Raw genomic sequence first — 24,162 nt, 5'->3', positions numbered from 1 at the left:
CAAGTTGTGGGAGGCGGTGTAAATCCACATGATTTTTAGCAGAAACACCCTTGGCAGAATTACTGAGAGGTAATTTCGCCGATATTTGGAGGTACAGTAGAGGATCTACCTCCAGCTGGAGGGGGATCTTCCACTTTACCTAAAAAAATCGGCAGAATTACTGCTCGGTAATTCCGCCTGAGGTAATTCCACCAAACTTGTAGTTTGGCAGTGAGGAAAAAATGGAGATAACAGAATTATCTCCACTTTTTTCCCGCACCGCCATACTTGTAATGAGGCCCATTGCCCTGACATCTACACATCACAATGCTTCAGCTACATTTTTGGAAGAGCAAGTCACAAAATTCCATCCTAAAAAAGTCTGTTTACTTTGGGTCTTAACATTTTAGGAGTAAATTACTTCTTTGGCAAAACGATGGAAATGAATACTAGAAGGGCAAGGAGAATTAGACGAATGCCTTCTGTTTTTCAGGAATCGTACCAACATGTCGCCCTCACAATTACGACGGCTGAAAATGCCGACTTTTTTGACCCCCATTACAACACATATATATGTGGGGGGGGTATAGAATATAATATTAATATGGAGGGGGATGCGGGGGTCTCCCCCCGCATATATATGTGGTGTAAAGGGGTTTAAAAAAAAAAGTCGGCATTTTCAGCCGTCGCAATTGTGAGGGTCGCAATAATCACATAGATCCGTTTTTCAGGTTTGAGAAAAACACAGAAGATAAAGTACCAATATCAAATCTGGCCACATATAGCAAAGTAGGAGAATCTGGTAAACGTTCAAGTCAAATAATACCTTCAGCATCTTCAAGAATAGCCTGAGACTCCACAACTGGAAGACATGTTTTAAGCACAGTGCAATCTATTTCTATCTTTGACTTCATGACTCTAGTATTTTGCTTTTTTTTATAGCTTTTTTCTGAACTTAAAATGGCTTCCAATAATATCTTACCTGAAACAATGCACATCGTCACACGTTTCTGAACATGTAAACGGTTGCCTGTAGCAGAGCACGGGTTCTCTGACCTGTCTTGCATGAACATTTTAGAAAACACAGCCTCGCTCTCCTCCTGCTAGCCCACTATCCCTCCAGCTATCTGCTTCTACTTCAGGACCCGAAGGGCCAAGAGCGCGCGCAAATGTCAAAAGTCCCCCCATAAAGAGGCAAAAACAGACATTCCGTCATTTGAGTTTGCTGCCAATAGGGCAGCAGGGAAAGAAAAGCTCTTTCCTCTAGCTATCACCCTCAGACTAATGGTCAAATGCAGAGGGTCAACGAGGATCGTGGGCTCGCCACTGCCACTCTGGTCGGGATGTCTAGTCTACCACTTTTAATCTCCTTTCAGTTTTTGCTGAAGGAAACTGAAACAAGATGGCGACACTTACCCGCCATGGCACCTTAGCAGTCTATCAATGTTCCCATGCGACGGGATAAGACACATCTTATTTCTTAATGCTTACATGGATTTGTCATCACAAAAGCACTGCAATATTTCCGACCCCTATACTGCTCTGCAAACCACTGGTTGTGTTACTGAGCAGGGAAGGTGGGTTTTAGGAATGATCGCCCATATATATCTGCAGACCAAGAAATATTGATTGGCTTTCATGAGCTCCACAATTGAAAACACCATTCAAGACATTCCAAACATTTTAATACTTATACCATCCAAGAAATTAAAACAAATCAGACAAAATCTCAGGTGTTCACCTCTGTCCTGCAGAAACCCGCAGTCCATCACCAGATAATCCAACAGGGAAGCAGGCAGTAAAGGCAGACACAGGGTTTATATCCCTACAGATGTGCAGAAATGGGTCGAGATATATACCCATCCTAAAATGGGCCCAGAGCACAAAAACTGTTGGGGTTGTATACAGTATTGCACAATGAAGTTGGTGCAGAAAAGTCAATATGATACGTTTAGTGTCTTACATTAACAATGGAATTCCTAGCTGTACATCCGGAGTTGACTTTACAGGACCATCCAAGCTCGATGTAATACAGCTCGGCCCACCCAGGTGACACAGATCCCCTGCTCTCTGGCAGCTTTCCATGGTACATAATGGTGCCAAAACTGCGGACTCAGCAGTCACGTGGTCATTATTCCGGTTCTCACGCCGTTAAACTCACCTTCATGAACTAGCAAGGGCTATATAGGTAGGCAGATCTGTGCCTCAGGCTGTGGCGCATTTCATCTTCACACAGCCCTATGGGTGTCTGGGCGCTTTCTGACCAATCAGTGTTCAATTCTCACCACCAACTCTTAGCATGGCTGGGGTTCCTACATCCCCACCATAATGATGGATGCTATCGCTGCACAGTCGGAGGCTCATGTGCCTCCACAGATCTAAAGTAAAATGCCACTAGCGTCCCCATTCCCCAGAGGTAGAAATTCATCCCCAAATGCACACACAAGGCTGTTACAAACCTGCGCTGAGGCGGCCAAAAGTCATTGGTGCCTCAGAGTGGTCTACTAGCCCAACCAGTAGATTACTGGGGATCTATGTGATCACTACGACCCCCAGAATTCCAACGGCCGAACATGACGATTTTATTTTTTAAACCTCCTTTACACCACATACATATGCAAAGGGAGACCCCCCAAAACCACCCATACTGCAATTATATCCCATATCCCCCACCCCACATATATATGTGATGTAAGGGGGTCAAAAAAAGTTGGAATTCCGGGAGTCGGAATTCTGAGGGCGACATTTTGGGCCATTACCGATTACTGGCACAATTCTTCGGCAACCATGTCCAAGATGCAGGCGGTCACAACACTGCTCGCAGCAGATAAACCATTGCAGACCGCTGCTAACCAGACCCTGTTCTGCACAGAAATGTCGAGGCATGTGAACATGCATACTCCAGGCAGCCGGCAGCACTAGAGCCCCATGCCGATTGCAGAGGCGTGATAAACAAATACCAGTAGCACAAGAGGCATTCAGACCAGTGTGCTGAATCCAGCCCTATCCGTCCTTGCTAAAGACAAGGGGAGGGCAACTCTTTCAACCACAGGCTGATAAGAACGTCTGCTTTCATCACCTCCAGCCTTCAAATGCTCTCAAAGAAGCACATGTAGGCGCACCCTATTTTTAATGATCCTGCTTTTGTGTGAAAGCAGCACCTACTGATCAGCGAGTTGCAACATAGAAGTCTCCCATCTGGTCAATCGGTAGTCTTTGTCCTAAGCCAACTAATGCTGGAATATTCTTTTCTGTGGAGCAATCCACGGTTAATGCAGTCAAATATTGACGTTCTTGGTGGTATGCCCCAAGCCTGTGGACATAATTGAGAGAACATACACCATACCATATAGTCAAGGCTCCTTTTATGTAGGTGTTCTCTTAGCCCACACTGTCCAATATAATCAACATATCACCTAGTTATTAACTTACCCAAGTCTGGGTTAGTGCTGCTTTCTCCCACCTCTGGCACAGGATCCTCCATGAAACCAACACTTGGCTCTTCTGTCTTCAAACAGGAGTCTTTTGTGGGAATCTGACATCCTATGTTTTGTGCTTCAGAAGAGGAAACAAATGTGAGTTTTACACAAAAGCAATATATTATACAAAAACGGTGCTCATTTTCTTAACACGTTGACCAAGTGTTTACATTTCTTTAGATCTCACAGAGACGGAGATAGAGCACTGTGTCATAGCAATATGGAGACAAGAGTCCCTTTCAGGCTTAGTCATTTAACTACATTCATCTTTCTTTGAAAGAAAAGCCAGCAGAGCCTTTTAGAACCATAAATCATTAAATACCATTCATTCACCCTGTGTACTGCAGAAATGTTTACATTCAGCTTCTGTTAGGGCTTACTGACAGTTTGCCATTTGTTGGGATGAAATTAGTCTATCCCACCCCCCCTGGGCGCTTTAAGGTGAGGCGAATCCCGTGTGAAGTCATGTAGTGTACAGGGGGAGGGGTGGGGGGGCCGTGCTATGAAACTCGGCACAGAAATAATATAGCGCAAAGGATAGATATATAAACCCAGTGTGTGCGCATAGAAAGAAACACCATTTTGTAGTTATGGTAGATGCCAGTCTTGCATGGCCGCGCAGCATAACTTTAGCTCCATGGAACAACTCAACTGAGCCCAGATCATTCTGACAGGATGAGTCCGCACAGTCAGTTCTCACGGAAGCTTCCCCTTGTCCCTTCATTGTTGCAATTACTCAGTATCGCTGAGAGAAATGCGCCCTGCAAGGACGTGAGACAATACCAGGCTCCTCGCAGTGCCCATTCATCACAGCCTAGTAGGCTTAGTGTATCATAGCAGTTTTTGATAATGTAACTTATGAGAGAGCTGACCTTCACTCCGCTGAGAGATGAGCCCAGCTGACCCACGTGGGGACTGACAGACAGCAGAGACGCAAACCAATTGCAGCCTGGCATCCCCTATGGAGCAGGACCACGTATGGTCTCACCAATCAGTGATGCCACTTTTTACTGTATCCAAATGACGCATTCTCCCCTTTTAGACCACTACTTGTACTAAGTGAGACCAGAACATTCTCGAGCAGCAGAGTCCTTTGCTGATATTTTGTATTCTGTATGATTAAACCTTGTTATCCTTGCAAACCATCTCTTGGCCTATTTCCCTAGAGGGCTGTATTCATTCTGGCGTGAGCGTAAACAGGGACTTGCCTTCATATTTCAAACCCACTTATTATGACAAATGATTAAATGGGCCTCATTACGATTGGGGCGGCCCAGAAATGAGGGTGGCAGTAAGCTTACTGGCACGCCTCTTTCCGGGCCGCCACACTACAAGTCTGCCTGCAGAGGCAGGTCTGTTAGCAATGGTGCCAGTGCTTCCGAGTCCCCATTCCCGTGGAGTCCTATTGGACTCCACGGGAATGGGGACTTACCAAATCTGACACCTGACTTCTCACGCCGGGAAGTTAGGCACCGGAACCAGTGCTTCAGGGTCAGTGGCAACCCACCGGTGGCACCAGCGGGTTACCACCGTCCTTGTAATGAGGCCCGATGGCTGTTGAATTTTGAGGTTTGCACCATGGTTACATCAAAGGTGCTTTAGATTACCTCATCTGTGTTTTGGGTACCAAAGTTCGGAAGAATGTGAGCGGGTAATGAGGTTCAAATTAGACTAGCATGGTTATCTAGCTTACCAGTGCTTTGATTGACTCTGTTTCTTCCTTCTGTGCCCTGAGCATGCTTAAGAAGATGGGGTTGCTTTCCATTTACTCCAATTCCCACGTCAGGATTGCTGCTGGCGGCTGCTGCTGTGTACAGAAAAATCCATAGTGTATGCTGTCAATTGACTTTTTCTTCTCTCTTTGGTCTAAAATTCTATTTTGAATCTTCACCATCTGTCACATGGTCGAGACAAAGGAAACATTACTTATTTGTGAGAAATTATATCAGCAGTCTATCGAGATGCATAGGCTCAAAATTCTTCCCTGTTGCAGAAAAAGACCCAGAGGAGGCATGGGAGAATTCGAAGCATTTACACACTGTGACAGAGTTAAGAACTGGAGGCTACGGTTAGACTGTGTGCCGCGGACCAGAAAATGCTCCAGGATGCAGGCCCTGGAGGCATTGTGCGAAGGAGAAACCAGGTTCCTCACTCCGTTGCCAGCCTTGTGTGTAGGACCAGTCCTACCAACAAACAATCTCTACCGTGGCCTGGGAAACATAAGTGCACTACTATCACTCTATGAAACATCTTGGTCATGAAGACAAAAAGGCCGGCACCCTCCCCACCTATTTACATTTATTCCAAATAAGAAAGGGCCAGATCTGTTTTTAAGGTTTCCTTTTAATATTCTTTTAACAAGGGAAGTTTTAGTACGAAGGGGGATGTTACCAAATGATATTTATGAAATGTAGATTTTGTAATGAATTCAATAGTGTTGACTCTCTAAAATACCTTGTGGTAGTCTGTCCGATGCTACATTATAAAAGATTGTTGTATTTTAGACATCTTATTTATAATCCATATTTTTTAGACTATGAGAATTTATGGTCTTATTTACTGTCTGGTGTAAGGAAAGCATGCTATCAAACAGTGAAGACAGACACAAGTGATCACCGTTCAAGAGTGTTTATTGAACTTCAGTGGGTTCATTGAACGCCTATCTAAACCCTAAATCTAAGGATGTGAGCAAGCTATGACCATCAAATAATAATAACGCAGTCCTAGTGGAGTCTCTGTCAAAATAAAAGGGCCTATACCAATAAACCTATTGCCAATTCTTTCTTCTAAATACAAATGATGTGGGAAAATGATGTATGTAAAAGGAAAAGTGTTCATGAAACAATATGTCGGGATAGTTGAGAAGTTGGCTTCCCTTCCCCACGTTTTCAGCACGGGACAAGGTGGCACACTCGACCTTCGCACACACTCTGGCTTCTCAGTCACGATGATGTAGTTCAAAACATAGGTATCTAGGCCTTCTGTGCCAAAGTCTCTTTCCCAATAAAAGTCTCTTATTGCAGAGTGCCTGGCATAACAAACAAGTACCAAAGTTCCTTTCTCATCAGGATTTTCACATTCACAAGTACTCGGATTTATCATTCACCAAGGGTCTCCGTCAGCCAGGCTCAGACCCCCTTAAACACATGTTCACAATTGGTCTCCCTCGATTGGGCTCGGACCTTTTAATCTCACTTTCTTTGCTTTCTTTTTGTTATCAAAATTCGAAGACCTTCGACTGTGCGATAAATTTTTCTTAAAGCATTGCAGGGCCACTTCGATTTACTTCATCCATAAGTTTCACTTTATTTCTTTTCTTTCTGTCACTTCTTGGCTGGGTACATCACACAGAGACCTTCGATTGAGCACACCTGTGGTGCCATACCACTCTGTTACTTTGTCTAGTACACTCTCTGATTCATATTAAAGTTCAAACATTGCGTCTTTCATCGCCACGTTAATATTCTTCGCTCTTGCACTCTTCAAACAATGTTGCCACTTGCAACCTTGACTTCAACACAGACCGGTCTTGCATCGGTCTCACCAGCTCACCACCTGTGTTGATCTCTCTGGCGCTGCTTTGATCTTGGAGCCAAGGGCGGTACCCCGGCGACTACTGCTCCTCGCCGACTTGGCCGGTCATGCAGGAGGGCCCTGAGTATCTCCAACACACAATGAAGGGTTCTTCAGTCTGGTTTCCTGGCCTTACACCTTTTCATCTGAAGGTTTCTGGAAAGTAACAGTGGCACCGAACGGCGATGGCGATATAACCAAACTACTCCACCCATTACTAGTCCAGGCAAAAACCATGTTACATTAAAAACCCAAGAAAATCAGGAGAAAAGAGATCAAAGAGAGTCTAGGACTGAAAATACAAGAGAGATTAGATCCAGAAAAGAACTGATTGCGCCATCTGCACCCAAACCATGGAGATGGATCACGGACACCTTCTCTCGAAACCAAAAGAAATAGCAACAAACATAGGGACCGAATTCCACAAAGAAGCTGAATACCGGTCCCTCAAATCTTCGAACAAAGAGCACCCTACACATGGCATCCTGGAATACGAGAGGGTACCGGCACCTAACTACGCCAAGTGATGTAAACCTGAGCACTTTCGAGCTGATATGCTTACAAGAAACATGGTTGGTTCATAAACCCTCCATGGACGGCTATGTAATAGAAGCCTCTGCAGCATCCAAGTCTATCCTAGGCCGCCCCTCTGGAGGCGTACTAACAGCAATCCGTCTAGGCTCCGGGATCACACCCAAGGGAAAAATAGCAGAGGCCTACGGAATGCTAACTACGCTGACTTCATGGTTCCACCAAGATCAAACCAGAGACGTTTGGATAAACTCAGAACTAGGCATAATAAATTTGTACTGGAACCCGGCTAAAACTAGCACTACTGAGTTCTGTACCATGGTTGCCAACCAAATTGATGACCTGACGGTGGAGCGAAAAGTTCCAAATATCATAATCTGTGGCGACCTGAACGCCAAATGCGAAGGAAAAATGAAAGACGAACAAAGTCCCAAATCAACGATGGATGAAAGGGGACGGGCATGGTGCCTCCTAATGAAAATAAGAAAGTTCCATAACGTGTCATCTCTTCGAGACCAAGGGTCCCGAATTCCAACGTGGGAAAGATTGAGTTCGGCCGCCACTCTGGATTATATTTTTATCACAGAAGGGCTGATACCTTATTTCAGCGACTTCACAGTTATAAAAACAAAGGAAAGTGATCACAATCGTCTCAAAATGTCGTGGAACGGGACAGCTGTAACAAGATCTCTTTACCCAGCAGCCATTGAGTCAAACCTGCGACAAAGCAGACTTCGCCTAACATCCGACAATGTAAGATCCTTTGCGTCCAATATTTGCATGAAATTTGCTCAAGCAAGGGATGAGAAATGCGACAAAAGACCGGAGTACGTCTCCCTTCTGGCCCCCCACAAAGTGAACTTTGCGGGGAAAAATCCCGGTCAGCCCACGCACACGCACTCATTCAATAAAGAAGTGGCGACAAAAAGGCAGAGAGTAAACAAACTAAAAAAAATGGCTCTAAAAACAGACTCCCCAGAAACCTGGACCGCATATCTATCAGAATGTAGGCTCTACAAATCGTGGCTAAAACAGCAGCGACTGCAAATGTACCAGAACGATGCCGAAGCAATGCTACACACTTGGGCTACAAGAAACACTCGTGACTTTTGGTCGCTATTAAAATCAATAAATGGACAAAGGGCAAATTCACTCTCTAGCTGTGTCCCTGAGCAAAAGTGGATCCAGCATTTCACGGAGCTATACCGCAGTCCCTCGACCTCATCTCTGTCGCAAGCAGCTCTCCCCGATTCTCCATGGATCCCCTTATCATCTACCGACGACATTAGGTAAGTGATCATGAATCTCAAATCTTCGAGGGCCCCGGGGCCAGACGGCCTGACGAATACCGACCTGAAGAAACATCCACTGGCGTGGGCACAAGCTATTGGTGAAATATTCAAACAAGCCCAAAAAATCAAACAAATTCCCAAAACCTGGACAGAGGCAGTACTGGTGCCCATCTACAAAAAAGGCGACAGAAGTACCCCGGCCAACTACAGACCCATAGACTTACTTGATATCATAGGGAAGATTTATGCGTCGCTGCTACTACGCCGCTTTAAGGACATGGCAAGCTCCTCCCCGGCAGCCGACATCTTCCAAACAGGCTTCCAGAAGGGAGCTGGGACGGCGATCAATCTGCTAATCTTGAACATAATCAAAGCAAAAGCAAAGTGAGGAGCACCGAAGGTCCACATGGCAATGGTGGACCTTTCCCAGGCCTTTGACTTAGTAGATCAGGGAAAATTGTGGAAAAAGCTATCTACCTGGAAATGTCCAGCTCCGATTCTTGCACCGATAATGGCACTTCACGCAACCACTTCGCTCAGAGTCCGCCTAAACCAGCAAGGAGTACTTTCGGATCAGATCTTCACAGAACGCGGTGTAAAACAGGGCTGCCCCCTGGCCCCAGCCCTGTTTATTGCCTTCATCGGGGACTTCCAAGACTCGGAAAAAACACTAAGATCTTTTCCCCCTCAAGTGGGCACATCGAAAGTCTCAAGACTCTGGTACGCAGATGACCTGATCTTGATGGACCAGACTGCGATTGGCCTCCAAAGACAACTAACAAATCTGTCCAAATACATGGAAGAAAACAACCTCCAAATTAACAAAAACAAAACGAAAATCTTGTCCTTCTCAAAAAACGCCAAGATAAGTCCCAGCTGGTTCCTTGAGGAAACAAAAATCGAAGTGGTCGATGAATTTAAATATCTGGGCGTGCAATTAGACAACTCTCTGAATGAAAACTCACTTCAAGCCTCACTATGGGCAAAAATGAGAAACCTAACAGCCCAATCTCGAGCAGTAGACAGAAAATTCGGCAAGTTCTCATGGACACCTGTACTACAATTCTACAAAACCAAGGTAGTCCCTGCAATAACATACGGCATGGCAGCCAATCTAAACCTACCTGAGGAATTCTGGTCGAGACTTGAAGGCTATCTTTGGAAATCGGTTTTGGGTCTTCCAGCTTCAGCCCCCATGCCAGCCATTCGTCGCGACCTTGGCCTCCAATCACTAGCCTCGGTAGTACTCCAAAGTGCAATTCTACTCTACAGAAAAATACAGACTTCTGACACCCTTCCGATCTTTCGAATAGTAGAAGCTGAATTGAACAAAGGAACCTGCTTACCTCTAATGAATTGGGCAAAAAAAATTGAGGAAAAACTAGATGAAGTCCTCTGCAGCGAAGACCTCCTCATCTCAAACCCTGGACGAGTCAAGCTAAAACCTTCACAACAAGACTGGATACATACCAACGAAAAAATACTCCAGTATAAATCTCTAAAAGATCTGCCACCTACTCACAACCGGCCAAAGGTCCCGCTGAGATACTGTGAAAAATTCCCTGAGAAAAATCTGAGAAAATTACTTATGCGGGCCCGCTTAAACCTACTTCACACTAGAGAAATCCTGGCCACCAGAGCACTTACAGAAACATCAAACTGCCGGGTTTGTGACCTAGCTGACCAAATAGAGTCAGTCCGACATCTCCTCACCTCCTGCGCAGGACTCGCGGCAGAAAGGCGGGCTCACCTGGCACCACTCGTCACCCGCCCTACGACACTTGATGAAGAAACAATATGGTTTCGACTGATTGCGGGCGATTCTACAAGATGGTCTAGAGCGGCAACCAAAGTTCTCGAAGTAGCCCTTGCGAAAGCAAGTGCTCTTGGCCCCGCTTCTTCCATTTCGTCAAAGCTGACGCCCGAACCTGAACGTTAAACCGGACCTGCGGACCTTTGAGTGGTGTCCTGAGTAGCCTCGATAAGATGAAATACAGTTCGCCATGGCACTTCGATTTTGTAAAAAACCCAAATTGGGTTAATAAACAAAAAAAAAAAAACAAAAAAAAAAGAAAGTAACAGTTTCTCACCGGAAAGGTCAAGGGTATCTCCATCCTTGCTCTCCCTTCTCGGTTTGCCGTCTTTCTCCCCTCGTTCAGGTGCTATCTGGAAAACGATGTTCCTTTGAGTGCTTTGCCTCGCTCAGAGTGTGCTTTTGAGCTCCGCCTTTTATCCGTGTGGGGAAGCTTAATGGAAGTCAGGTGTGAGTTGTTAACAGTCATTGCCTGACCATAGTAGTGGGACATGTCAGATACAATGCTAGGGTATGAGTCTGTTTCTCCCAGAGCGGGCTGTCCGTGTGAAAGTGTTCATGTAGGGAAGGGGGTGGAGGTTACAGTTCCCAGGTATCCTACCTAGTAGGATGGAGTAAAGGTGTTATGGGGGTGGGGGCGATACTGCGTATCGCCATCGGGTGTCCCACTACCGCTCCCCGAAGACCCCTCACCCAGGTGATTCTCCAGCACTGGTCCACCCCCAGGAACTGGATCCAAAAGCGATGCCCATGTCCTGGCAACCTGGATGACAGATCTTCGGGGACTAGTCAGTGAGACACCTTCTGGTTTCTCACATTGGTCACACAAATAATGGCATTTTTTCACTGTTAAATTTCTTAAATGCTATTAACTTAGGTAGGGCGGGTCTTTGAGTTGACCTTTTATTGAGCAGATACGTATTTTTACTAGTCTGTATTACGCTACCTCCTCTCCTTTTTAGGACCCTTGTTTAGGTCGCTTTTATTTGATGTGGATTTGTTTTCTTGATTCTTTTAATGTAAATGATCACATTTTTGTTGTAGTATTGTAAAGGTATGTTATGTACTGTATACAATTAATAAAATGAAAATAATAAGTGCACTGGTGAAAGCGCAGAACGTGTGAAGGAGAATGTTAGGGAGGTTTGTTTGAAACTGGTGAGGGCTGGTGTAAAGGTACAGTTAGTCCCACATAAGTACACAATAAAATAACCCACAAGGTGCATACTGAAAAATAAATACTCTTTATTATAAAGTTATGTACTAGCAAAAACACATAATTTTGTTTTAATGTATTTAGTTTTATTGTTTTATGGTTAAACAAATTAACCGTTAACAAACAGAATAAACTAGATAACAACAAATAAAAAAATGTTACTCAAACACTCATTACACATGAAAAAAAAGAAACAAAATAGATGGATTCACAAAAGAATAGAATCAGTTTCAAGCTTAAAAATCAAGTACAAAATTACATAAAATGTGTTAAAAACTTCACACTTATTCATCAATTTATAAAAAGAAAAAAAAGCAAACACTCCAGATGTAAAAAAAATGATTGTACATGGTTACACTCATATTAAGCCCACTCCGATTCCACGTTACGAATGCAACGTCAAATTAAAGTACTCTTCCAATTAGATTTTAAAAAGGTGGTAAATGCAATGACCGTGGAGGTAGTATGAGCCGACAGACATGTAAACCAAACTTGCTCACCCTCCCCAGTTCAAAGGATAATAAAAGCATTTTTTAGATGATTCCATCTCAACACCTGGACAAGCTATCATTAAATGTTTAAGGGTTTTACACTCGGCCTCATCCTTACAGAAGCAACATACCATCTGATCAGCTTCCAAATGGCCAAATCTAATAACAATCTGATAAGCAAGTACAAATTCTGACGAAAATGTAGAAAGGCAAGCCTTACTGACTTAGCTGGATAAATTGCTAAGAAGGGAGCTAGCTTACCTAGTTTCTTATAATTCCTCTGTAGATGTCACAAAGAGGGATAATCATGCATTTTCTCAATAGTGCGAATCCAGTCATATTAAAATAAGAGTTTCGTAACCCTACTAGGATTCTCTCCTAACTCAGCGACAGAACTGCTTACCTCCAATAAGAGTATACTATATAAATCAAAAATCTTGTTTAGCCATCTACTACTCCTTGAATGGAGGATACATTTTCTAATCCTCAAACAGGGAGCCCAACACTGGACATAAAATCTTTCTCGTCAGTGACAGAATCTTCCACTGTGCTCATGCTCGCAAAGATATGATGCCCAACTCATATCGAATTGCATGTATAAGAACAGCATTAGGTACCTGCAAGACCTTTCGCCCTCCCAATAATGATATAGGGTATAAATCCATAAAATACAGAATTTTGGGAACAATTTTCCCTTTATAATATTTCAAGGTGTATCGGCCATTATGGGAATCGATCCTCACCAATTGGTTAACTAATGTCAAAGCACGATCCTTAAGCCACTCTTTTAGCTTAGTCTGACCAGGGTTTGCCTTTAAGAAACGCCCCAAATATATCAATGAATCCACCTTTATCACTTGTTCTAAACCAACATGCCATCGAAAGGTTAGTTTTCTTTCGACCCTTAGAGCATTGCAGTATTTTAGGCTTTATAGGGTTAATCTGAAATGCGTGATTATCCATATAAACAGAGAATGCATCAGTCGGCCTTTGGAGTCCTACCAGGCTACAATCAAAGATGAGAAAATCACCTGCATAGGACAACCCAAAAGGCCTTAATATGTGTACACTTGTTGGAGTAATGAAGGCGGCTGGTTTTAAATGATCACCTATATCCAATAGATAAGGGTTAAACAGGTAGGGCGCCAAAACTCGGCCCTGCCTGACACCACGAAATGTGGAGAGCTGACGTGAAAGTGAGCCAGAATATGTTCAGCCGCACATTAAGGTAATTTATTTACATTCAGCAACAGCATAGTTAAAAAACAGCAACCGGGTACAGAACGAACCCTACACAAAATTCAAATCAGCAGAAAAAGTAATTTGCACAATAGAACACTTTAAACTACTTTGTAAGGCTTTACGAGAATGAGTTGCACTGAACTGTGATCGATTGAGATCTTTATCAGAGGTTTTGACCTTAACTTCCAAATGTATGCTCATGAGCCATAAATAATTAGCTGCTCACTTCACTCCCCTCATCCTAACAATTCTAAACCTCGTTCTATGCTCCTTAATGCTATTCTTAACTACCTCAAAGCAATTCAGAGCTATAATAACACCAACAAACTAGCGCTAAACCATGACAAATCCGAAATCCTCATCCTTAGCCCTCAGAAACCATCATCCCTGCCTTTCACCTGGCTTTCTGACCTCAGTTTCTGCACAGTGTAACTTTCACACAGTAGAAATATTAATTTACATATCAATCTAGTCCTGCCAACAAGAACACTGCAGCACCGACATGCTAAGCAATTATCCTCTGAGCAAGGCTACCAATTCATGTTTCTGCCTTTTTGGGCATCATTAGTGATGTGAAGCTGTGTCTCTCTAGGCCACAGAGAGCAAGAGTTCCACATCTAGATTATGTGAAACCCCATGTCTGCAAAACTGCAGGAGCCCCTCTTTTGAGAACGAAAGCAACCTGTTCTCTGGGATGCTTCCCACTCAGAAGGTCTACAACCACATTTTAGCTCACTGTATCTTTCCCAGAAGAGAAATGTATATTTGCATATCAGCCTGATGCCTCCCACAAGGACAGTCTAGCACCGAAATGCTAGGCAATCCTCCTATAAGCAAGAGTACCAACAGCAACCCGAGACAGGCATTTCTGCCTTTATGATATGATTGGTAATTTATAACGCACTTAATACCAGGAGGTTTCAAAGCGCGAACCCAGGAATCGAACCTGTGGTGCTCTATGTCCTATGTCCTTTACTTCCCAGGCGAGCACGTTGCCGCTGAGCTATCCTCACGAGACAAAACATGGTTGTAGATCCTCCTTAGTGGGATCCATCCCAAAGAACAGGTTATTTGACCAAATTAATTCTCAGTGGAGTGGATGCCACCCCTTTAGAAATCATAGCTGGAGGTATTTTGAAATACCGGACATGCCAGTCAGTACTCCTGGATTTGCTGATTGATCCCTGGACAAAAGACCTTCTGAGGACATATTCCTTGCTCTTAGCTGTCCCTTGGTGTCCCGCCAACAGATGGGAGTAGGCAAAATCAATAACTTCCTTTCGGAAAGGTGGGGGCACCAACAACTGATGCCGGGTTTATCCATCTCCCTTTACATTTTTCGTTCCTTGACATAAAAGACTCCTTCTCTCTATAAAGCAGGATCCAGTTACTTGTCTCTCCTCCAAAGTCAGTCAGATGGCGTCAAAGCAAGCTGCAGAGAGGGATTGTTCCTCTGGGGAGTTGCAGACTCGGGTGCTAAAGGGCTTTCATCTGCCCTCTTAGGGTCTGCTACCTGCTTTATCAAGGATTCAGACTGGTCATACAGTGAGCCGCCAGACCAGCTCTTAGGTAGCTGGTTATTCCAAAATCTTGCTGAACCCATTTTCCTCTCCTCCATGTCTTTAATTTCCTTAGGCCGAGTCAGGGGGTGAACTTTAAAGATCAACTGGACCTGGATACCGCAGGGTTGCTGTGTGAGGACTTCGGTAAAATATGCACTTATTTTTTACTCTAAGCGGGCTCGCGACTTTGCGAGTTGAGTGAATCAAAGTGTCTCTGATGTCTGAACAGGGCACTACTTAAAGTATCGGAGGACATAGTTGTGTAGGCTGCATGTTTGATTGGTGTTTGATAATTCTGTTCTCCTAAAGTGACAGTGTTAGCAAGTGTGCCAACTCACTGAAGGGATGAACGGCCTGTGTTTGCACACACGGAAAACACTACCACTACTATCTTTCAGATTCACAATACCAGAGCTCTGTTCCCAATTTTCCCCACTAACTCCTTCCACCCACATCACCATGAAACTGCCCATATCTGTTAAAGGGTTCTAGACCATCACCTTGGGCTGCTACGTGATGGAATGGCTACACATGGATCTCATGATTATTGCAGTAACAGGATTCGAGTGGTGGGTATAAAAAACCTGAACATCTTGTTGTAATATCTGCTATTGCAGTATGCAGCAAAATGGACTGAGCCTTTTACAGGCCTGTCTGCCATCTTTGTTTTCCTACATGTAAACGCAACGCTGGCAGATGAATCGCCCGTGTGCTGGCTCCTTCTATCCTGCCTAATGCAACAGAAACGTCTCCCAGAATGCTGCTGATTCATCTGTCCTGTGGCTAATGGCTACCAGCGTGTTTCCACAGTCTGCTCCTTGCGGGTCACTCAATGACGTGAACACATTCAAGAGGATTGCTGGGGCTCAGATACTATTTAACCCCAGGGCATTTTTCAAAGGGCCAGGTGCATAACTGCCTAAGTCGCAGTGCGACTCCTTTGCTGTATCCCGTTGGATTGGTGGGGTGGTCTGGGAATCCCTTAAATGTCACCTCTGGGCCAGTGTTAAAAAAGCGGGTGGTGGCTCCCAATCCCCATGACCACCCCATTACCTAACCTCAGGCACAGGCCGAGGACTTAGTCAGAACAGACTGTACCAAAATGACCAGATCCCCAACAACAATGCCATCAGCCATCATTAAATGATCATTTAGCAATCTCACTATCATAGACATACAGGCCGATTCATGGAATAATTAGCGCAGCGCAAGTGGGCAAAAACGTGCGATTCGCAGTGGAATAGCGAAAATCGCAGTGCAAGTGCGAAAATCGCACGAAAAGCAGCGCACGTCGATTCATGGAAGGCCGTGCGCGAGAAAACCAGCGGATGTGCGATAAAAAAGTGCGCGGCGCACGTTGGCGCACAGGCCATCTAACAGCGTGCGCCAGGTCACAGCGAAAATCGCACAGGCCACAGCGAAATTCGCACATAGCGCGGCGCACGCAACAAAAGTAGGCGGAACACGGGCGTAACACTCGGAATGGGGAACAACTTGCCAAAACGTGGGCGTCACGGGGGAAGTACAGGGCACAAGTGCGCGGAACGCCCACACGCTCGCCTACAACACGTATTCATGGAATAGAATAGGGGAAAAAAGCGCACGCTCAAACCAGCGCACAGGCACAAACACGACCGCCACAAGAAAGCAGGCGGTAGCGTCTCTGCGGCTGTAAGAAATGTGCGCCAAAAGGTGCGCCAACAAATAGCACCTATATACTGCCATGATGAATGTCCCATACTGTGGCCCTCCAGGAAAAATGACGTGCAAAGGGGAACCCACAAACACGGACACCCGCTGACAAAAAATACGTGTGCGTGTATACCGGGGTGCGCGGGAAGTCTCACACGCGATTTCAGCAGGGTACTTCACGCGATCGGGCCTGGGGGAGCGGGCTACGTGTATTTCAGGGGTGCGCGTGAAGTCATTCACGCGATCGGGCCTGGGGGAGCGGGCTACGTGTATTTCAGGGGTTCGCGTGAAGTTTCTCACGCGATCGGGCCTGGGTGAGCGTGCTACGTGTATTTCAGGGGTTCGCGTGAAGTTTCACACGCGATTGGGCCTGGGGGAGCGGGCTACGAGTATTTCAGGGGTGCGCAGGAAGTTCCACACGCGAATAGCCTGTGCGCGTGTATTTCAGGGGTGCGCGGGAAGTTTTACACGCGAATAGCCTGGGCGCGTGTATTTCAGGGGTGCGCGGGAAGTTCCACACGCGAATAGCCTGTGCGCGTGTATTTCAGGGGTGCGCGGGAAGTTTTACACGCGATTTCTGCACGGTACGTGTATTTCAGGGGTGCCGGGGAGTCCCACATGTGATTTGACAGTGTGGGTCCTCCCAGGTGTACCCTGTACACCCTCCACGGCCCCTGCAGGCAGCCCACACCACAGGGGACTACCCTGCATCCCTGGTCATGTCCCGCAGGCAGCCCACCCAACATGGGCATGCCCCCCAGCAAAGGCACATGTCTCCTTGAACTAATGAACACCAACTCATGTCCCCTTGCACCCCCACCCCCCAGCACTGTGGGGCACCTGCCAGCAGGCCCCCACCCATGTCCAACTCATGTCCCCCACCACCCCCACCCCCCAGCACTGTGGGGCACCCGCCAGCAGGCCCCCACCAATGTCCAACTCATGTCTCCCACCACCCCCACCCCCCAGCCACCAGGGTCACCCTCCACCAGGCCCCCACCCATGTCTCCCACCACCCCCACCCCCCAGCCACCAGGGTCACCCTCCACCAGGCCCCCACCCATGTCTCCCACCACCCCCACCCCCCAGCCACCAGGGTCACCCTCCACCAGGCCCCCACCCATGTCTCCCACCACCCCCACACACCAGCAGTGCAGGGGCACCCTCCACCAGGCCCCCACTCATGTCTCCCACCACCCCCCACACACCAGCAGTGCAGGGGCACCCTCCACCAGGCCCCCACTCATGTCTCCCACCACCCCCCACACCCCAGCAGTGCAGGGGCAGCCTTCACCAGGCCCCCACTCATGTCACCCACCACCCCCACCCCCCAGCCACCAGGGTCACCCTCCACCAGGCCCCCACTCATGTCACCCACCACCCCCACCCCCCAGCCACCAGGGTCACCCTCCACCAGGCCCCCACCCATGTCTCCCACCACCCCCACCCCCCAGCCACCAGGGTCACCCTCCACCAGGCCCCCACTCATGTCACCCACCACCCCCACCCCCCAGCCACCAGGGTCACTCTCCACCAGGCCCCCACTCATGCCACCCACCACCCCCACCCCCCAGCCACCAGGGTCACCCTCCACCAGGCCCCCACTCATGTCTCCCACCACCCCCACACCCCAGCAGTGCAGGGGCACCCTCCACCAGGCCCCCACTCATGTCTCCCACCACCCCCCACACCCCAGCAGTGCAGGGGCACCCTCCACCAGGCCCCCACTCATGTCACCCACCACCCCCACCCCCCAGCCACCAGGGTCACCCTCCACCAGGCCCCACTCATGTCACCCACCACCCCCACCCCCCAGCCACCAGGGTCACCCTCCACCAGGCCCCCACCCATGTCTCCCACCACCCCCACCCCCCAGCCACCAGGGTCACCCTCCACCAGGCCCCCACTCATGTCACCCACCACCCCCACCCCCCAGCCACCAGGGTCACCCTCCACCAGGCCCCCACTCATGTCTCCCACCACCCACACACCCCAGCAGTGCAGGGGCACCCTCCACCAGGCCCCCACTCATGTCTCCCACCACCCCACACCCCAGCAGTGCAGGGGCAGCCTCCACCAGGCCCCCACTCATGTCTCCCACCACCCCCACACCCCAGCAGTGCAGGGGCAGCCTCCACCAGGCCCCCACTCATGTCACCCACCACCCCCACACCCCAGCAGTGCAGGGGCAGCCTCCACCAGGCCCCCACTCATGTCTCCCACCACCCCCACACCCCAGCAGTGCAGGGGCAGCCTCCACCAGGCCCCCACTCATGTCACCCACCACCCCCACCCCCCAGCCACCAGGGTCACCCTCCACCAGGCCCCCACTCATGTCACCCACCACCCCCACCCCCCAGCCACCAGGGTCACCCTCCACCAGGCCCCCACTCATGTCACCCACCACCCCCACCCTTCAGCCACCAGGGTCACCCTCCACCAGGCCCCCACTCATGTCTCCCACCACCCCCACACCCCAGCAGTGCAGGGGCACCCTCCACCAGGCCCCCACTCATGTCTCCCACCACCCCCCACACCCCAGCAGTGCAGGGGCACCCTCCACCAGGCCCCCACTCATGTCACCCACCACCCCCACCCCACAGCCACCAGGGTCACCCTCCACCAGGCCCCCACTCATGTCACCCATCACCCCCACCCCCCAGCCACCAGGGTCACCCTCCACCAGGCCCCCACCCATGTCTCCCACCACCCCCACCCCCCAGCCACCAGGGTCACCCTCCACCAGGCCCCCACTCATGTCTCCCACCACCCCCCACACCGCAGCAGTGCAGGGGCACCCACCACCAGGCACCCACACATGTCCCCCTGCCCCCAGGTCCTGACGATACTCAATCATGGCAGTAATGGCCAGCATACCCAGCACAAACACCCAGGCAAGGATTGCATCCACCCACATAGTGAATGCAATAACATGATACAACCCCAATGGCAAGTCTGTAAATGAACACATGTCCGTCACACACACATACACAATGGGTGCAAGTGAATGTCAAAACCCATATCATGACATGTATGAAACCAATGAGAAAATACCACAAGTGAAAGTTAAAAAAACATGTATTAAAGATGAAAAATAAGTAAAAAAATCAAACATACAACAATGGGGATAACAAAATAAATGGTCCATGTCCGAGAACAAATGTAAAAATAAAAAAAACAAAGTAATCCAAAAACAAATGCTGTCCAAAGCAAAATCATGTGGAAGTAAAATAATGAAAAACCATTTCCTCATGGTGAACACAATAATTAATAAAAAAAATGTTTCTTCAAAAAGCAAACTATATACATGAAAATTCCAGGGTCCATGAGCCCAACACCATAAATGAAACCTACTACTACCTAATGAAAATAATATATACAAAAAAGTGGCCATTGTCCGAGCGGTCCAAAAATACAAAAATTAATAAAGGAAACCTAACACTAACTAACTAAATAACTATATACGAAGGCAGCGGGCAAGTCCTGCGGCTCACTCGGTGATGTTGCTGGCCAGGGCATCATTGAACTCCATGTCGATGTCCTGGAGGCGGGACTCTGTCCTGGCCCCGAGGTCTCGCAGGGATAACCCCATGTCCAGCTCAAACTCCCTGCGAGCTTCCTCGAGGCACTCAGCCCGCCTCAACGCCCGACGCATGGAGAACTCCGCCCTGACCATGGTGAGCCGCTCCTCTTCCGCCCGCTGCCGCTCCGCACCTATCCGCTGGACCAACTGCTCCCACACGGAAGACACCACCATCCCAGGGTTGCCCTGCCCTCCGGCCGATGCCTGCCCCTCTGATCTTGAAGGCCCCGAACCATGATGCCTCCCACGTCGAGCCTGCTGCTGCCTCCGACGCCACTGCCTCTGCCAGCACGACGGCATCCAGGCTGATGGAAACCACCGACGCCGTCGTGCACGTGCCCTGCCCGATGATGCTGTCACATCTTCCATCTGCTGGGGTCCAGTTGCTGTGTTGTCCACCCCTGCTGGACCTCCGACTCCCAACTGTGGCAGGGATGGGATCCCCACCGAGCTGGCTGCATTGGTCGGGGCAGGTCCACAGGGGGCCCTGGTGGCATCTGGGCCGGAAGACGGCAAGGAGAACGACTGGTGTATAGCCTGCACAGAGGAGGAGAGGGCCGCCAGATTGGACAACACATGCAGGAAACCCCCGAACATGGCCGATCCCAATTGGGCCACGTCGGCACGGTGCACTTCGTGATGACGTGCGTCCTCCTCCCGGGAAGCACGCACGGCATCACGAATCACAGCCGTGCGCATCGCGAACCCAATCAGGACCTTCTCCACACGGCCAGGGGTTCCCACGTCCGCAGGTGGAGTGGAGTCAGGTGACATGGACATCCCCTCTACCTGCGGACGGGCCTGGGACGGGGCATCCCTGCTGGTGCATGGTGGTGCACTCACAGGGTCAGGGACAGCGACATGCACAGGCCCCTCCACGGTGACCTGTGCTGCCTCCTGCCCCTGGCCCTGGACTGCACCACTTGCACCAGCAGGGATGCCCCCACCAGGCCCCATGTGTGCCCCAGTGGCGGCCTCCTCCTCCTCTGTGCAAACCACCAACCTGGATGGCTCCTCACCGTCTCCCACCGTAGCAGGCCCCTGTGGGGGCTCACCCACCCCTTCCGCTGCAGCCGTGGGGGCATCCCCGCCGCCTTGCTCCACAGCGCCGTCTCCGCCCTCTTCTTCACTAGCCGCTGCGTAGAGGGAGACAAAGAACACAAGCATCAGGGCACTGTACAATGGTCCCCTAGACAGGAAGCAATAGCAGATGAGCACCACTGTCAACGTACACTTCCATCATGTCCCTCCACAACACATGGGTCAGTCCAGGCAAAACACACACAGTAACAGGCATGGTGCATGCCATGGACATTTCCATGCATGTCCAATGGACTCTTGAAACATTCAATGATATGTAACTCACATGCATCATGGCTCATGCCTATCACATGCACACACTTCACCTCAGTCACATCCATCTGGCCCCAAACACACCAAACACAGCGGATACAAGGGTAATTTGGCTGCTTCACTGAATCTGTGCATTGTCACACACATGTGTCATGCATCCATGGCATGCACAAGTCACAGACACGCAGGTCAGGCACACAGACATGGCTACCATATATGTACCTGGCATCAGCACCCATCCCTCACCCCCACCCATGTCCAGGTACAGAGACTCGCATGCTCTCATGTTCAAAATCTGCATAGGGCTCCCCATGCAGCATTTGAACACATGCAACAACCATGTGGGTCACACATCACTGGTCGCACATGCATTACCATGATGTCCCTGCACACATACATGCATACATGGCCTATGGCACACATACAGGCAAGTATCATAGAACCAGCACACCGTAACATGCCCTGTCTCACACAGTAATGCTTGGACACTTACCGCTCAACTCCAGACGGGCCTCCCTCTCAAGGATCTGGGCGTGGAGCGCTGGGCGTACGCGTTCCAGGACCCTCATCTGGATGGAACTCATGAGGCCCCGGCCCCCCTCCACGAGGCGCCGGCCCTTCACAAGGGTCCTGGACCTCAAGTCCTCCCAGCGCTTCTTGATCTTCAGGACGTTGCGGGTTGCCACCCCCTCCGCGTTGATGGCAACCACACAGTCGGCCCAGATCCTCTCCCGTCCTTCCTTGCTGGCGCGGGACGATCCAAAGAGGGCATCATACTGCCCCAGGACATGCTCCACCAGGACACCAACTTCGTTGTCAGTTAAGCTGGTGCCCCTCTGCCCCTCTGGCCTGGGGTTGCCACTGGTGCCAGATGTGGAAGTGCCCGACATGGCAACCCCAGAGGCAGGTGTGGGTGGGCAACTGGGTCCTGGGGCTGGGCTGTGGAGCGATGTAATCCCAGTCGGGAGTCTTCAGTTCCAGCAGGGGTGGACACAGCAACTGGACCCCTGCAGATGGCTGATGTGCAGGCACCAAATGGCAGGGCACGGTGGCAGCAGGCAGGCAGGCAGGCAGCAGCAGATGGCACGTGGGAGGCTGCTCGGGGCACTGGGGGGCAGTAACTCGGCCTTCTGGGCAGGAGCGTGGTCTTCCGTGTGTTTTCGCGTGGCCAGCTTGATACGGAGTGATTTGGCACGTGAAAATCCTGCACGTCAGCGTGAAGTCCGAGGAAAGGCCCTTAGCGCGTAAGCGCGTCAGCACGCATACGCGATTCTATTGGACCAGAGTCCCTCAGCGCGTAAGCGCGTCTGTGACGTGACCCGCACGGGTGTTCCCCACTCAGCACGTGATGACGGAGCACACGTGGAAATACTGCACGTCAGAGTGTCATCGCGTGTAATTGGACAAAAGTGCGCGTACACGCGATTGGCCTATGTACGTGTATTTCATGGGTGCGCGGGCACTTACACACGCAAGTACGTCAGCGAACCTGTATCCCGTGGTGCGTGTGAATTTCCACACGCTATTGGACTGGGAACTGGATTCCAGGGGTGCGCGGGTCACACGCTCGCCTAGAACATGCGCAAAGCATAAATTTGCGGACTTTAACAATAACAAGCTCAGACGCCAGGATGAACATACCGTTCCTAGCAGCAGTGGCAGTGGGCTACCAAAGGAGGAGGAGGAGGATAGTCAGGGCCAGAATATTCACACCCAGAACCAGCCTTTTCGGGATGCCTGATGACCAGGTGTATGGGAGGTACAGGTTTCCACCACACATTATACTGGACCTGGTGAGTGAGTGGGAGGATGACCTCACATCACCCACCCTGTGCTCCCAAGCACTCAGCCCCCTGGAGAAGGTCCTCAATGTACTGCACTTCTTAGCCACTGGATCATTTCAGCGGACAAGTGCCATAGTGGGTGGGGTGTCACAGGCCACACAGTCACGCTGCCTACACCAGGTCTTGAACATCATCACTGCACGCCCATCAGTCCGCAGGCACATATACCTGCCCAGAACACCTGCAGAAAGGCATGCTGCCGCCCTGGATTTTTACGCTGTGGCACGATTCCCCAAAGTGCTAGGTGCCATCGACTGCACCCATGTGGCTCTACGTTCCCCCAGGGCATCTGAGCACATCTATAGGAACCGCAAGCACTGGCATTCCATCAACGTGCAGGTAGCATGTAATGCCAAGGGAATCATCACCTCAGTATATGCCAACTATCCCGGCTCCACCCACGACAGCTTCATTTACCGAATGTCCACCCTAAGCCGGGACCTAGAAGCTGGGCGGCATGGCGATACATGGCTGCTTGGTGAGTATGTATGCCACTGCACATGCATGCATGT

General features: G+C 49.3%; 1 protein-coding gene across 4 annotated transcripts in view; it reads right to left on the bottom strand.

Moving 5' to 3' along the window:
- The window catches only part of LOC138580846 (zinc finger protein 615-like), a 338,520-nt gene that overhangs the window by 249,729 nt on the left and 64,629 nt on the right, over nt 1–24,162 (bottom strand). For 3 of the 4 annotated variants that reach the window (XM_069651715.1, XM_069651716.1, XM_069651718.1), the window contains exons 4-5: nt 5,152–5,265; nt 3,412–3,534 (exon numbers count right to left, since the gene is read on the bottom strand). In XM_069651715.1, coding sequence (XP_069507816.1) covers nt 3,412–3,534; nt 5,152–5,265 — 237 coding nt within the window. The remainder of the gene's footprint in view (nt 1–3,411; nt 3,535–5,151; nt 5,266–24,162) is intronic. The other variant, XM_069651717.1, reaches the window with a different exon arrangement.

This window comes from Ambystoma mexicanum, chromosome 3p (genome assembly GCF_040938575.1).
Source record: "Ambystoma mexicanum isolate Mex_15411 chromosome 3p, UKY_AmexF1_1, whole genome shotgun sequence".
Classification (NCBI taxonomy): Eukaryota; Metazoa; Chordata; class Amphibia; order Caudata; family Ambystomatidae; genus Ambystoma; species Ambystoma mexicanum.
The sequence above is the reverse complement of the archived record's forward strand: the minus strand, read 5'-3'. Positions and strand labels throughout refer to the sequence as shown.